We start from the raw sequence: 14,884 nt of genomic DNA, 5'->3' as shown, positions 1-14,884 counted from the left end.
CTGCATTTCAATTTTGAGAGCGTCTATAATGGCCACATTTATTTGTTGCTTCTATCTGTTATTTTTCTTAATGTATATTCAAACTTTCATTTATAAACAGCACAAATTATGATGATTTGATAATGAAAAGGATGAAGCCCACTATTGCGTTCTACATGTTGTAAATGCATTTACCACTCCTACTTCTGAGTGCTGTTTATTAAATGTAACGCAATCTTAGAAGGACAAATTAAATATATGAAATAGAAATTTCCATTTGCATCTTAACAAACTATAAATCAGCATTCAACCTGGATATATATTTGCTAGGCTAGCTAAGTATTATAGAAGTAACCGGAGGGATCTTAACAAAGATATTTCTGATTCCATCACCAGATATTTTGGAGTATAGTTTGGTTTAAAGAAAGGGAACAGATTTCTTCTGTCATCCAGCCAATATGTATCTCAGTCTGCAGCAGGTGATTGAAATCAGCTGTAGCTAAGTACTGGCAGATATGCCAAGTGCGATGGAAATCTTCTTCATTTTTGTTGCAAGTACTGAGTTAGTCCTGGGTTTTAGGAAATGGATTCATCAGACTTGTAAACTACATTAGCTGTGTAAAAAAGAAGAAATTCTGGGGCCGGTGTGATGGCCCAGTGGAATAAGTGCTTCCCTGGCAAGCATAAGGACCTGAGTTCAATCCCCGGTTCCGCAAAAAAAAAAAAAAAAAAAAAAATTATCTTGGATTTGTTTCATGCTCACTGGCTTAGCTATTTCCAGAATTTGTGTGATATGGATATTTATTTATTTGTGTGTGTGTGTGTGTGTGTGTGTGTGTGTGGCCAGCTCAGCCCACCAGAGAGCGGGGCTGGCTGGCATGTGGTGCTGGGGGATTGAACCGCGGTCCCTGTGCTTTGCTTAGCTTAGTTTGTTCTAGGTAGGTGCTTTAGACCACTAAGCCATCTCAGCAGCCCCTGATATGGATAATAATTTTAGACAGATATGTAAAGATATTCACTCCAGATATGTATATCTTTGGCAACTTTATCTACCATATTAGTTTTCTATAGGCAATTTTCAATCATTCAAGCCTTTCATTTACTACCAGCCTCATCATCTTCTATTTCCTGAGGATAGTAAATTTTTCTTACTTCCTATTTGTCTGGTTGAAGAGAAGAATGAGCACTGTTTCTACCCTTCTGATGGGATGCCTGTTTCTGTTGTTTATGTTTCAGTTTCCACAAATTATGAAGAAAATTAATGATCTTATCGAGAAATACAGAAACACATCCTGGAAGCTTCATGCAGGTAACAGCGAGTTCTTTATTGACTACCTTTTCATTTATCTAGGACTCATTGTTTCCTTAGCCATATCTACAACCATGTGTTTTCCGTTAATCTTTTCTCTTTGGAGACACCACAAGCAGATGCAACTGAATGTCACATGAGTCAGAGGGTTCAACACAGAAGCTCACGTGAAAGCAGTGAAGGTTTTATTGCTTTTTATCATTCTTCAGGCCTTGTATACTCTAGGCATTGTCATAGAAGTGTCATGGGGTATTGTGCCAGAAAATGAACCTCTATTTCTTTTTGGCTTGATAAACACAGCCATCTCTCCCCATGTTCACTCATTTATTCTTATTCTAGGAAACAGCCAGCTGAAGCAAATCTCACTGAGGATAGTACAGCGCTTAAAGTGCTGTAGGAAAGATAGACTCCCAGGGCAACGTAGAGAGGCTTGTAGCAAAGTGGATATTCTAGGACAGCAACTTCATACGAGATTTAATCACATGTCAAATTCCTTGGCTCAGTCAAGTTCCTGACTTTGCAACTTCTTTCAGCATAATTCTCAAAGGAAAATCACCAGCTGAGAGACTCTTCTGAATAAAGACAGCTAAGGTGGGAGGAACATCTACAAGACTCCACTGTGCTTCACCTGGCCTCCCTGAAGCAGTGGCATCCTTCCCATATGAAGCCCCTCAGAAAAAGAAACCAAGACCAAAAAAAGTTATGATTAATTTTGGCATTTAGAATATAGAAGTAAGGAACAGCAAAGGATGCCTCTGTGTGTGTGTGTGTGTGTGTGTGTGTGTGTGTGTGTGTGTCTGTGTGCAATTTAGTTCCTTAAAAAGTTGCTGTAATATCAGTATTTAAATCCTGGGGCTGGAGAGATGGCTCAGTGGTCTAAAGCACCTACTTGGAACAAGCTTGGCAAAGCACAGGGACCACAGTTCAATCCTCCAGCATCACATGCCAGCCAGCCGCACCCCCTGGTGGGCTGAGCTGGCTACACACACACACACACACACACACACACACACACACACACACTAAATAAATGTTTAAAAAAGAATATCCAGGAATATTTAAAAAATAAATAAATAAATAAATAAATCCTATGGTCATTTTTTACTGCTGTATGTTTCATGGAGTAGTAATACTCATAGTAATGAGTATGGATGTGTGGACGTAGTACTATGGATGGGTGTGGTACTAGGAAAAATGTCAGAGGAAAGTACCTGGAGGAAGGGGTCAGAGCACTAATGAAATGAGTCTTAGTTCTCCAGGGACAGAAAGACCCAACATGACCACTGATCAGGGGACAAAAGATTGAATGTAAGATAAAATCTGTGTGAAGTATGAGAGGTTCAGTTGTAGGGAGTCACACACACACACACACACACACACAGAGTACACAAACTTGCAGTCAGAGACATATTACAAATGTTGATTTGAAAAGTAAATTTTACATTCAACCCATGACATGAGCTTAGTAACTTGTTCTGTCAACTTCCAAAGATGCATTGATATTCTCATGACCTCGTGCCTGGAGTTTCGCTGAAAGATCAGCACTTGTTTCATTTACTGCATGAGGTTTCTAAACAAATATTGTTATATTTTTAGCTTAATATGCTTGGGGTGTATTGATAATTAAGAGATAATGGGAAAACAGCAGCAGTAACAACATATCATAGTACACAATTTCAACCAAATTTACCAAGTTTATTTGAATTTATATTGTGTAACTAACTATGCCTTCTACATAGACTACATTAGAAGTTATTTATCTTTCTTTTTTTGTATATATTTGGTACAGGGTCTCACTATGCAGCTCAGAGTCGTAGTGATCCTCCTGTTTTCAGCCTCCCCAGAGCTGGGATTACAGGCATGCACCATCACACCAGGCATAGTGTCTGGCTCAGGGCACCCAGGGGTGGGGCTGGCATGGCATGTGGTGCTGGAGATTGAACCCCAGTCCCTGCACTTGCCTAAGCAGGCACTTAGTCTGCTGGGCTATCTAGTTGGCCCTAGAAATTATTTATTTTTCAATGGCTTAAAATTCATTTGCAATCATTACTTTAAGGGATACATAATAGCTTATCTTGCAGGTATATATTGACATATTTAATCTTTGTCATATTCTTTACATTTAGCTTGGCTTTATTTGTTTATTGTTTCAAATAAATATTGTGAAGCAATAGTAACACTAACATTCGAGGCATTGAAAATGTCTATTACATAATAATGAATAGATAATCCATTTTCTTACAATTTCAATGTTATTAACTTATTTTAATGCTTGGCTGGACAAATAGCTCAACAGATTAAAGTACTTGCAAGCAGGCACAGGGACAAGGGGTTTAATCCCTGGGCTGGGTGCGCTGAGACAGTAATTGAGATTGGGCGTGGTGGTGGTGTGCCCCTTAACCCCAGCTCATTGGAGGCTGTAAACAGGCGAATTGCTACAAGTCCAATCTAGTAGTGAGACCCTGAAACCCTGTAGACCCTTCCCTAAAATACAGAAAAAAAAAATTTTTAATGCTGTTACTTTTGATCATAAAAGGTCATTTTAAATTTTGTGTATATTTAATTGTTAGTGTGGTTAAATTTTTTTTTTTTTTTGAAAAGGGAAAAGGGCTTTATTATAAAGGAAAAGGGACTTCATTATCTTAGAGGACACGGAGAGAATTTGGGAAGATAAGGAATTCTCTGGATTGGAACAAAGGGAGGCTGAGGCTTTTATGGCCTTTGCTGGGGTGGGGCTTGAGGGGGAAGTTTAGATAGACCTGAGGAGCTGATTGGGGCCTTCCCTGAGATGGAGAGAAAGGTGAAAGGAAACTGCATCCTGGGCTGAGTTGGAGAAGCAGGGGAAGGTGGTCTCTGGGAAGATGAGCTGTTATTTTAAGGGCTTCAGCCATATTAGGTGACCACCATAATAATTCAGCAATTCTTACTAGGGCCATAACCTATCATTCCCATCTTTTGGTTATTATAAAGGGGGTGATGTATCTCTTAGACTGCTTCTTGCTGAACTGGGACATTGTCTTGGGGATGAGGGGAGTTGACAGAATGATGGTTTATGCCCATGTAGAAGTTAGTGCCAGGAGTCTCAGCTAGGACTAGAGGTTTATAGTTAGTGAGGCTCACATTGGATACGGAAGAAACCTTGAAAAAAGTATAAAAAGACAGCACATTATGAGTACATGTCATCATGATTAAAGGACATAGGAGGGGAAGCAAGGGGGGGGTCTATAATCTGTGTCATTTTACCATGACCATGCTGAAGAGGAGCAGTATTGATCTTTAGCTTTTTTTTTTTTTTTTTTCGGAACCGGGGATTGAACTCAGGCCCTTGCACTTGCCAGGCAAGCACTTATTCTACTGAGCTATCTCCCCGGCCCTGATCTTTAGCTTTTTGACATCAATGTGAGGAAAGGGAGTCAGTGCCATCTGTAGTACTGTAGCACAACTGTATTTTGTTAAAGTCAATTTTTTTGTCTCTTTTTTTAATTTTTTTTTTAATTTTTTGTCTCTTATGTGTTTGTGTGGAGACATGGAGTCTACCTACCAACTGTATTGTCTATAGTTGTTTAGAAAGGTAGGCTACTGCCTAAAAAGATGGTCTCTTTTTATGTCATAAAATGCTGACTGTATTGTGACCTTGAAAAGAAGTACATAGGGTAAAGGGCTGAGTTGGTTTGGATAAAGACAGCTGGGACTCTTGGGAGGGCTTGTTGTAGCTTGCAAAAGGGGAGATATGTAGGAGCAGTCAGGTCTAGGGGTTCTCACAAAGAACCTTTTGATGCTCTATATAGGGGCTCTGCTAGGGAAGCAAAATTGGGAACCCAGAGATGAAAGAAGTTAGCTAAACCAAAGAAGGATAAAACCTGCTATTTTGTGGTGGGCAGTGATTGCATGATTAGTGGGAGTGAGGGTCTTAGATACTTGACTTTTGGTGAAGCTATCTGAGCTTTGGAGGGAGAGACTGTGTAAGCTGGTCCTGGCAGAAAATTGAGAAAAGTAGCTGTTTGTCTTAGGACCAGGGCATGGGGGGGGGGCAAAGGAAAAGGTCATCGATATATTGAAGGAGTGACTGGGCTAGAGATCAAGGGTCTTAAGATCAGAAGCAAGAGGTTGGCTAAAGAAGTGAGGACTATCTCTGAACCCTTGAGGTAGGGCTGTCCATGTGAGCTGTTGAGATCAGAGAGTGTCTGGTTAATTCCATGAGAAGGCAAAGAGGTCATTGGGTTTGAGTACAGGAAGAATAAGGGTATTATATAGAAAGTGGATATTTTTAAGAAAACTATTGGTAAGGAGGTGGAGAATGATGGGTTTAAGTCTCTTGGTGTTTGGGGGCTATTGGGTATTGGGGAAATGTATGGAAACACTGCGGGATCACTGAGGCACACTAGTCTAGAAATAGCATGTGTGGCATGAGTGGGACTGGAAGTGTCTCAGAGCATATGGTTGACAAGGGAAGAGGGAGGGAGGAGCTAGCTGTACATTGAGGTTGGGTTTGTAGGATATACACTGTGGGTGGAGAAAAAGGTGAGAGAGAAGTGGAGTTTTTGGAGGAGGTCTCTCCCCATGGGAGATATGGGACATGTTGGGGTCACAATTTCCTTAAGAGTGAAGAACAGTGTCTGAAGTTAGCACGGAATGGGCCTGTCTGAAGGGGTCATGTAGGTCGGCCATCAACACCCACTATGGAGACTAGAGCTAATATAACAATTGTAGAACTCAGGAAGAACACTGTGTGTGGTCTCTGTGTCAGCAAGAAAAGAGGGTTTTTTTGTTTGTTTGTTTGTTTGTTTGTTTGTTTGTTTTAACCTGAGATATCCAGCGAGACTTGGAACTCAACAAATTTGCCTCAATGTGGGCCAGGGAACCCAAGCTCTGTTGTTGCTCTTCAGCAGCAAGACCAAGCAGCTCAAGTATACGGATCTGGCCGTAGTGAGGTTTCCTGTGAGGGTAGGTAATTGGATGATTTACCCGCTCTCTGGCGGACAGGGCAGTCGCATTTCCAGTGACCCTCAGGCTTGTAGATGTCCTAGTGATGGCTGCAGGTTGGGGCAGGCTTATGCCCAGTGTCCTTCCTCACCGCACTTGGCTCTGGTGGCAGCATTGTTTAGGCTCAGCATTACCTTGTCAAGGTCCTGCTCTGATGGGAGTCCTGAGTGTCATAGCCAAAAGTTGGCAGTATATATAATTAATTTTGGTCTCTATTATTGAAGACATGGAAGGTTAGATTAAGTACGTTTCCTTTGGAGTTTGAGGGCCGAGATTTGTGTTTTTAGCTTTGCATGAATATCAGGAACAGACAGAGATATAAAATAGGAATTAATAGGAATTGGTGCCTTAAGAGAACCTGGGTTTACATCAGTATACTTAGTTTGGAGCAATACACTCGATTATTAGAATTTATCTGAGTATCAAGTATCTTGAAATATAAAGTGTAATCAGAGAACTATTATTTCTTACCAACCATGGACATTTTAGCAGTTAAATCCCAGTAGGATGTTAATGAACAACAGTTACATAAGTTTGTAGAGCTCTTTTGGCATCAATAGTCATACATAGCAGTATAGCATAACAGTCATGAGATCCCCATTTTTTTTTTTTGCATCTTTAAATGTACATAGGATACATATTACATAAGTTTTAGTTATAAAATTATTTGACTGATGACCTCATGTTGGCTTGACAGGAACCTGCATCTCTAAATATAACAACACATATATAGAATATATATCACATAAATTTTAGTTAAAAAGTTATCATTTGGCTGATGACCTCATGTTGGCTTGATGGGAACCTATTATAAATACCTGGAGCAAAAGAGAAAGGCAAATGTTTAAATCTGAAAGAAAATTTATATTGTAGCATACAGTATTTTAAAAGGCATAAATATGTTTAATATATTAAGCATCTTTTATGAGAAAACTTTAATTTTTGTAAAAACTTTCTCTTTTAACCAATGACAAAATTATTATGGGCTATTGATAAACAAAGGTTGGCTACCCTCTCTTCATCAATCTAGAGTTCTGTCCAACAATCTTCCCCATTTTAATGGTTTTTATTTAATTATAAATTAATTTGGGTATTACCTAGACCAGCTGGCAACTCAGGAGAAAGCATGCTTTCAAGTCTATATTTTAGAGCTCAGATAAAAAGGAACAGCTGTTTACAGAATGACATAAAAACAAACAAGTACGTAGAAGACACACAGACATCTTTATAAAATGAGAGTGCACTCAAATATATTTCTGGCCAGGTTAAACTATGATGACCTTTTGAAGTTTGTAATTATGAGAGACTAGTCAGAACTTTTATAAGTCAATTAGCAGAGCTCTCTTATAAGAGGAATTCGGAAAAAAAGATTTTTTAAAAAAGCTCTTATTTATACATATGTTTAGGTGTAATAGTGCTTATCAGGTTTGAGTGGAAGCAAGCAAACTGAGCAGAGTATAAGGGTAGACACAGCACAATAGAGGAGGAGCACTGACAATGTAGAAGTCCTGGAACCAGGAGACTGCCTGCAAGGGTGGCTGGGGTGGGGGGCGGGGAGTGAGGGGAAAGAAGGTGAGCAAAGGGCGGTGTGCTCACTCGCTCCGTGGGCTGTTATCGTTTCTTTAGCTTGATGGAGAGTAGAGGAAAGGGCACGCACTGTTGGGGAAAAAAATGTGTTATTAGTTGATTTTTTAGAGTGAGATTTTTGGAGGAAAAAAAAAAAAGACTGTGATTGGATTGTAAATTGGGAGAGGGGTTGGCAAGGAATGTGAGGAATGTAGACCGACAGACAGAAGAAAGGAAGGCGGGGAGGTAGGAGAGGCATCTCTGTAGTCCCTGAAAGTTAAAGAGGTTAGAGGGTGTATCAGAAGCCACCGCTGTGGCTGAGGCAGGCGAGGGCCATTACCGTGGGTGGTGGCCGTGGGGTGTGGGGACTCCAGTGGGTGGTCCTGCGAGTGTGGGCGTAGGGCAATCTGGTCTTGAGAGACGTTGTTAGGTGGGAGAGCTGTCCCTAGTTTAAGGGCCTATGGAATGAGAGAGAAAGGTTAAGGGAGGGAGGGACGTGTCCTCAAAAACAAAAAAAAGCCCGAATACAGGTGACATACTGCCGTTTGCCGGGGTGGTGATAGAAGTTTTAAACTTTGGAGAATTAGTGGAAAAGTTTTTGTATAGGCTACTGGGTTTTATCATCTAGATTAAATTGTGGCCAAGCTGTCTTGACAGTAGAAGATTAATCACTTAGGTATTTTGGCCTCCTGGAGGCCGAGGGAGCTGAAATTATGGACCAGGCATCCCAATGGGGCTTCTTTTAGAAGCTGGGAACGAGTATTTCCCATTGTGACCGAATTAAAAGGTGAGCCGAAGATTAGGGCAAAAGCCCGAGGTCACTTCCCACTAAAAAGCCGTCATTTTTTAGTCTGGAGTGAGTGTGAGAGAGAGAAGGCTAACACCCACTTTTAACAGTCGTCACTAGAAGAAGTGGGGAACCGGGGGCCAGATGGCTGAGGAAGACGAGTGGGGACCCCGACGTGAGCTCACGATTTTCGAGATGAGAGGAAAAAACGAGGCGGAATTCCCTGAGACGAGTTTTGGGGCTCACCTGTGTGGATTAAAATTGGCCGGTGTTGGATGCAAGTTGGCTAAGGCAGGCGGCAGAGGCAGAAGCAGAGGCCGTTCAGTGAGAGAGCTCAAAACCGGGTCAGGGCTTGTCCCGGGAGCCACACTACTCACCATTCCAGGTCACAGCACCAAAAATGATAGGTTTTAACGATGTCGCAGCAGAGAAGCACGCAGAAGGAAAAGGGAAAGGGGCTTTATTATAAAGGAAAAGGGGCTTCATTATCTTAGAGGACACGGAGAGAATTCGTGAAGATAAGGAATTCTCTAGTGTGGTTAAATTTTTTAACTGATTAGTGGTAAATCCTTCTTAGGAACTGTTCATCTGTTTTACTCTTATTTTTACAGATCTTATAGTTTTCTTACCAATTTTGTGACTATTCCATACATTAACACTATGCCATATAGGAGTGATGATTTTTCTCCCTTAATTTGTTGTTTGACAAATAATTCATGATGTTTGGAAAAACAGGCTAGTAATTCATCTGAACTCAAATGGTTTTGTTTTCCTTTCTGATTTTTTCTGCTATTTTGCCAATATTAGTTTAGTTATTGGTACTTCTTCCTTCTGTCAAATAGCTCCATCTGTTACTAAAACGAATTCATTTTCATTGTACTTAATACTAGAAAACAGATCTGAAGGAGAAATTGATCATGAATATTTACAATACTCAACTAACCATGGGTAGTATGTTTCTGTATAGATTTTAAGATACATACACAAATAGGTATATGGGTATGTTGCTTAGGAATCTATTTTGACTGCATAGTTATACATAAATTTAGGCTCCTCATCTCTGGATAAGGGAACTATAGTTGACTATCATTTTCTTTTTGCAGTTCTCTGTAATTTGCTAAATTGTCCATGAAATAATGTGTGTACTCAAGAAAGTAATTAAATAAAAGATAAGGTATGTGGAAAAAAATCTGCTTGGCTAATTTTCCTTAATAGACAAGACAAAGCATTTCCTGGTGTTTCCATAAACTCTGGAAGCACTGCTGCCCTGGTAGATTGGATTATTAATTTGGAATCTAGGGCTGGAAGATGCTAGGCCAGTGCTCTGGCTCTGAGCTATACCAGGAGCCTGGATGATTTTACTTTCAACTCATTTCCATTGTTCCAACAGATCAGTGCTATTGGCTAGTGTAACTGATGTGCTCAAAGCCATAAATTGCCAAAGTTATTGTTAATGTAGTTCTGATTTTTATGCCAACACTGTCTCAGACTTTCCAGGCATTGCAAACTCTCCACCAAACATGAACACCTCAGATTTTTCTCTCTTCTTTATACTTCATAATCTTTCTATCCATCAAAGAAAACAGTCAGGGGTAATGCAAGAAATGAACCCATCACAACTGTGAAGAGCAACAGGATTTAAAAACCAAAACATCCAGTTTGAGACTTCATTTGGAACTGCTTCGTGATGATCTCTTACTTTTATATTGTAACTCCAACTGTCACATCTTGTATGTTCCCTAAGTGTAAATCATATGGGAATACAAGTGAGGAAATAAATGAATAAAAATCAAGGGAAATAAAAGGGAGGATAAGGAAGTGCAGGTGAGGGGCCAGTGAGACAGCTCATCTGACTAAGTACCTGCTTTGGCAAGTGCAGGGACCGGGGTTCGATTCCCAGTCCCGCATGCCAAACTGGCCCTGCCCCTGGGGCGGGCTGAGTCCACAACCAAGTCCAGGCGTGGTGGTGCACACCTGTAATCCCTGTGCTTGGAAGGCTGAAAACAGGAGGATCACTACAAGTGTGAGCCGCATGATAAGACCCTGTACCAAGTACATAAAAATGAAGAAAAAAAAAAAAAAACTACAGGTAAGTCCACTTGCTTCATGGTCATTGTAAGTTTTCTCACAACTTTGCATCTTCCCAGGATCCACCTGGCTGTTTTAGCAGTCAGATGAAGTTACAGTACTGAGCATGAACCAAACAGATACCCAGAGAAGCCAATCACTTGCCACTTGGATCATCCCATTTACACTGTTTATAATACTACCCCCATGCCATTGGGGTATGTAGTGTCAGCCCCACTGAAGTCCACTTGAGAATGAGTCAGGGCAGAAATGAGCAAGGAGAAAGAGAAGGCATTGGGAAAAGGGTTTTCTACCTAGAAAAAAAAAAAAAAAAACCTTCTACTGTGTGTATAATAGTCTTTAAAATTGTTGTCACTAGTCTTTTTTTTTTTAATTTTATTTATTTATGTGTTTGTGTGTGTGTGTGTGTGTGTGGCCAGCTCAGCCCACCAGGGGGCGGGGCTGGCTGGCATGTGGTGCTGGGGGATTGAACCGCGGTCCCTGTGCTTTGCTTAGCTTAGCTTGTTCTAAGTAGGTGCTTTAGACCACTGAGCCATCTCACCAGCCCGTGTTGTCACTAGTCTTAACCAAAATTCTAAATATCTAAATTGTCCTAGAACACTTATAGTTTTAAAATTATTTCCAGAAGGGTCTTTTTCTACTTAATCAATGCCAATGTTATGTTTTTGCTACCTAATTAAATTTTTGGTTCTGCCAAAAATATTAAATGAAAGTTATTGTAAAGATGGCTTCAGTCAAGGGTATGATTCTTTGAAAGTGTTATTTATGAGGACCTCCCATTGTCAGAAGACAAGCATTTCTACGTTATCAGGGCTGGGTATTCATTTCAGTTTCAACTTGATGTACCACTGCCTCACCACAGTGGTCTAGGAGCACCAGGTGCTCGCTTTTTTTTTTTTTTTTTTTTTTGCAGAACCAGGGATTGAACTCAGATCCTTGCAGATTTGCCAGTCAAGCGCTTATCCTACTGAGCCATCTCCCCGGTCCCAGGCACTCGCTTTTAAAGGTCACATTTCTGCAACTGGCCTGCGGAGCTTTAGGCGTGAGTAGGTAGTTAATGCTTAAGGTTTTTCTATCTTTTTCTGTTCTTTTTTTTTCTTCTCTTTCATTTCATATGTATGTATATTTTTACCAATTTTGCAAGTTTGTATCTGGTAATGCAAACAACTAATTTGAAGATAACATTATGTAGTACAACAATCAATGTCAAATTCCTATTATATCGTTCAGTGAAATTCTGTGTCATGTCTAATGCCATTTCTCTTTACTTCTCTCTTTTTTACTATTTTTAAAAAAATGAGTAGGTCCTCAGGGGAGGGTCTGGGACAGAGAAGACAACTGATCACTTTCTTCTGGGTTTCCCAGATGAGGTTAACATGATTCCATCTAAAATTTTATTGTGTTCAAGTTGTAGTTTTCTTCTTCTGAGATTTGAGGCAACATGCACAAATGTGAAGTTTTAAAATTGAAACCCAGGGGCCAGGGAGATAGCTCAGTAGAATAAGTGCTTGCCTTGCAAACGCAAGGGCCTGAGTTCAATCCCCGGTTCTGACAAAAAATAAATAAATAAATAAATAAATAAATAAATAAATAAATAAAATTGAAACCCAGCTTTAAGGAGCCAGGGAGATGGCTCAGTAGAATAAGCACTTGTCTGGCAAGCGCAAGGGCCTGAGGTCAATCCCCGGTTCCACCAAAATGGTAATAATAATAATAATAACCCAAATATGGAGCTTCTCTGGAAAGACTTGTCAAGACTGGGCTGCACTCCAAAGTGCCAGGGCCCTAGAGACAGAGCCACACGCTAGCACTGCACTCCCTGCCTTCCTGTCTAGATTTATTCCTGTCTGATACCTGCAGGGCTTTACATTTAAGATACCTGCTTGACTTCTCTGTATCCTCCTGGAGGTTTATAACCACCTTAGAGGGCCTGGGAATCTGGCCAACTATGGGGCATTTCCAGAACTAGTGTGAGCACAAGAGTAACAGTAGCTCGTGGCAATCTGGGAAATAAAATACATGAGGATTGAGAGAAAACACATATTGTGCAGGATTAAGAATTGAACCTGGGAGGATTTATTTCACTTTCAAATACTCTCTACTAATGCAGCATCAGAGTCTCTCTCCCCCCTCCCTTCTTCCACCCATTCCTCCCTCCCTCTCCCTCTCTTCTCTATTCCTCTCTTCAAATAAATTATCTGCTTCCATTTTTTAAAAAAATTGGATCTGATTTCTGACCTTAACTCTTAACTCTTAGCAGGATAACTTGCTCTTTATTCCCATTAGGTACCATCATTTCATCTTTACCTTGTTATATATTGACAATTCCAATAACATGTTACTTGTTAGAGGACCTTAAAAAGTAAAAAGAGGGACCGGGGAGTTAGCTCAGTAGAATAAGCACTTGCCTGGCAAGCACAAGGGCCTGAGTTCAATCCCCAGTTCCGCAAAAAGAAAAAAAAAAAAAAAAAGGAAAAGGAAAAAAATACAGAATGTGCCGGGGAGATGGCTCAGTGGAATAAGTGCTTCTCTGGCAAGCACAAGGGCCTGAGTTCAATCCCCGGTTCTGCCAAAAAAAAAAAAAAAAAATACAGAATGTAAGTTTTGATCTATCAGATTTTTGTGGTGATAGAAGACTCAGCATCAGTTGAATCTCAAGCGATCATTTCACTGGGTTTACATCCATAAATCTCTTGCTCTGTATAATCTTTTTAGAAATAATGACCCTTTTAGACACAGTTGATGTTGGGTAGTTTCATTATGATACTACAGAAAAAAGTTCTATAATAGCACAAGAATGGATGAGAAAAAAGGAGAAAATTAGTTAATATAAATTCTGCTATAAACTTAGTCTTGTAGAGCATATTGAACTCTTGTTTTGGTTTTGATCTTTTAAGACATGATAGACTCCATTACCTACAGTTTATACTACAATATTAAAACATGGCTGTAGTTAAGGTTGCTTAATAAATTTAATGAAATTTTACCCATAGATAAGAAGTGGGGAAGCCAATATTCAGTGATAACTATAGATATGGAATATTTTTATGAGTGCATTAAAACAAGGACTTCTTCCCAGTTGTCCTTGAGAAATAATGTTTTTTTTTTTTTTTGAGGACCCAGGGGAAAAATTGTTTTATTCATAAAAAGTTTCCATTTTGAATTAAGCCAGATTTATCTAATTTTTATATTGCTTATGTTTTTCATACCAGATTTAATAATTCATTTCAAATCCAAAGCTGTGAACATTTATTTTGGACTACTGTACTGTACTGACTTAAGTTTACTTATCAAAGATTCTTTGTGCCCTGATAAATTTTAGCATTCATTTAAAAATTAATTGGCTATAAATGTTGAATTCATTTCAGAACTCAATTCTACTGTTTTTCTCTGTCTTTGTGCTAGCACCACAGTTTCAATTACTATAGCTTTATACTACACCTTAAAGTCATTAAGAGGGAGCCTTTCCACTTTGTCCATCTTTCTGAAATCTTTTCATATATTCACCGCCTCTCACAAAACTAAGTGAATTTGACAATCAGTTTATGTGTTTTTGAGAAATCATTGTGGGAATTTTTCATGGGTCATTCACTGAATTTATGTATCACTTTAAGTAGTATTAAGATTTTAACCAATTTAAGTCTTACTTGATGAACATGAGATGTGTTCCCATTGTATCTTCTTCAGTTTCTTCCCAAAATGTTTTGTTTACAGTGTGTAAGTAGTTAAATATTTCATTCTTTTGGTTGTTATTATAAATGCTATTGCTTGTTAATTTTACTTCTCAAGTGTTATTTGCAGGTATGCAGCAAAAGGGCAGATTTTATATGTTAATCACATACTTCGTAGCCAGAATTTTTTTACTTTCATAATGTAGAGAAATTCTTTTCTTAAATATATTTCAACTTTAATTGCCATAAGCTTTGCAAAATCCCTCAGTAACCTCTAATCAACATATTTCATATAACTTTCTCTTAAATTCATTTTTGTTTTCACTGATACAGCCTTCAATTTTTTTTCAAAGTTTTATTGATAAACAGATAGCAATGAGACAGTTTCAAATCAAATCGGAAGTACATTTTCAACAAATATTACACTGCATATATTCTTCTTAGTGGTTAATTGCTGTACAAGATGCGGACTTGTGATCCTATTTACAAACACCATTAGAA

At 39.3% G+C, this 14,884-nt stretch overlaps 1 protein-coding gene across 1 annotated transcript; it reads left to right on the top strand.

Annotated features, from left to right (window-relative positions):
* The first annotated feature begins 494 nt into the window (after positions 1-494).
* Positions 495-1,803, top strand: LOC105741647 (taste receptor type 2 member 10). The gene is given in 4 exon segments (XM_023710600.1): positions 495-553; positions 555-599; positions 704-767; positions 952-1,803. Coding segments are annotated over 4 exon segments (1,020 nt in total).
* The last annotated feature ends 13,081 nt before the right edge of the window (positions 1,804-14,884 follow it).

This window comes from Octodon degus, unplaced genomic scaffold (genome assembly GCF_000260255.1).
Source record: "Octodon degus isolate 3935 unplaced genomic scaffold, OctDeg1.0 scaffold00018, whole genome shotgun sequence".
NCBI lineage: Eukaryota > Metazoa > Chordata > Mammalia > Rodentia > Octodontidae > Octodon > Octodon degus.
The sequence above is the reverse complement of the archived record's forward strand: the minus strand, read 5'-3'. Positions and strand labels throughout refer to the sequence as shown.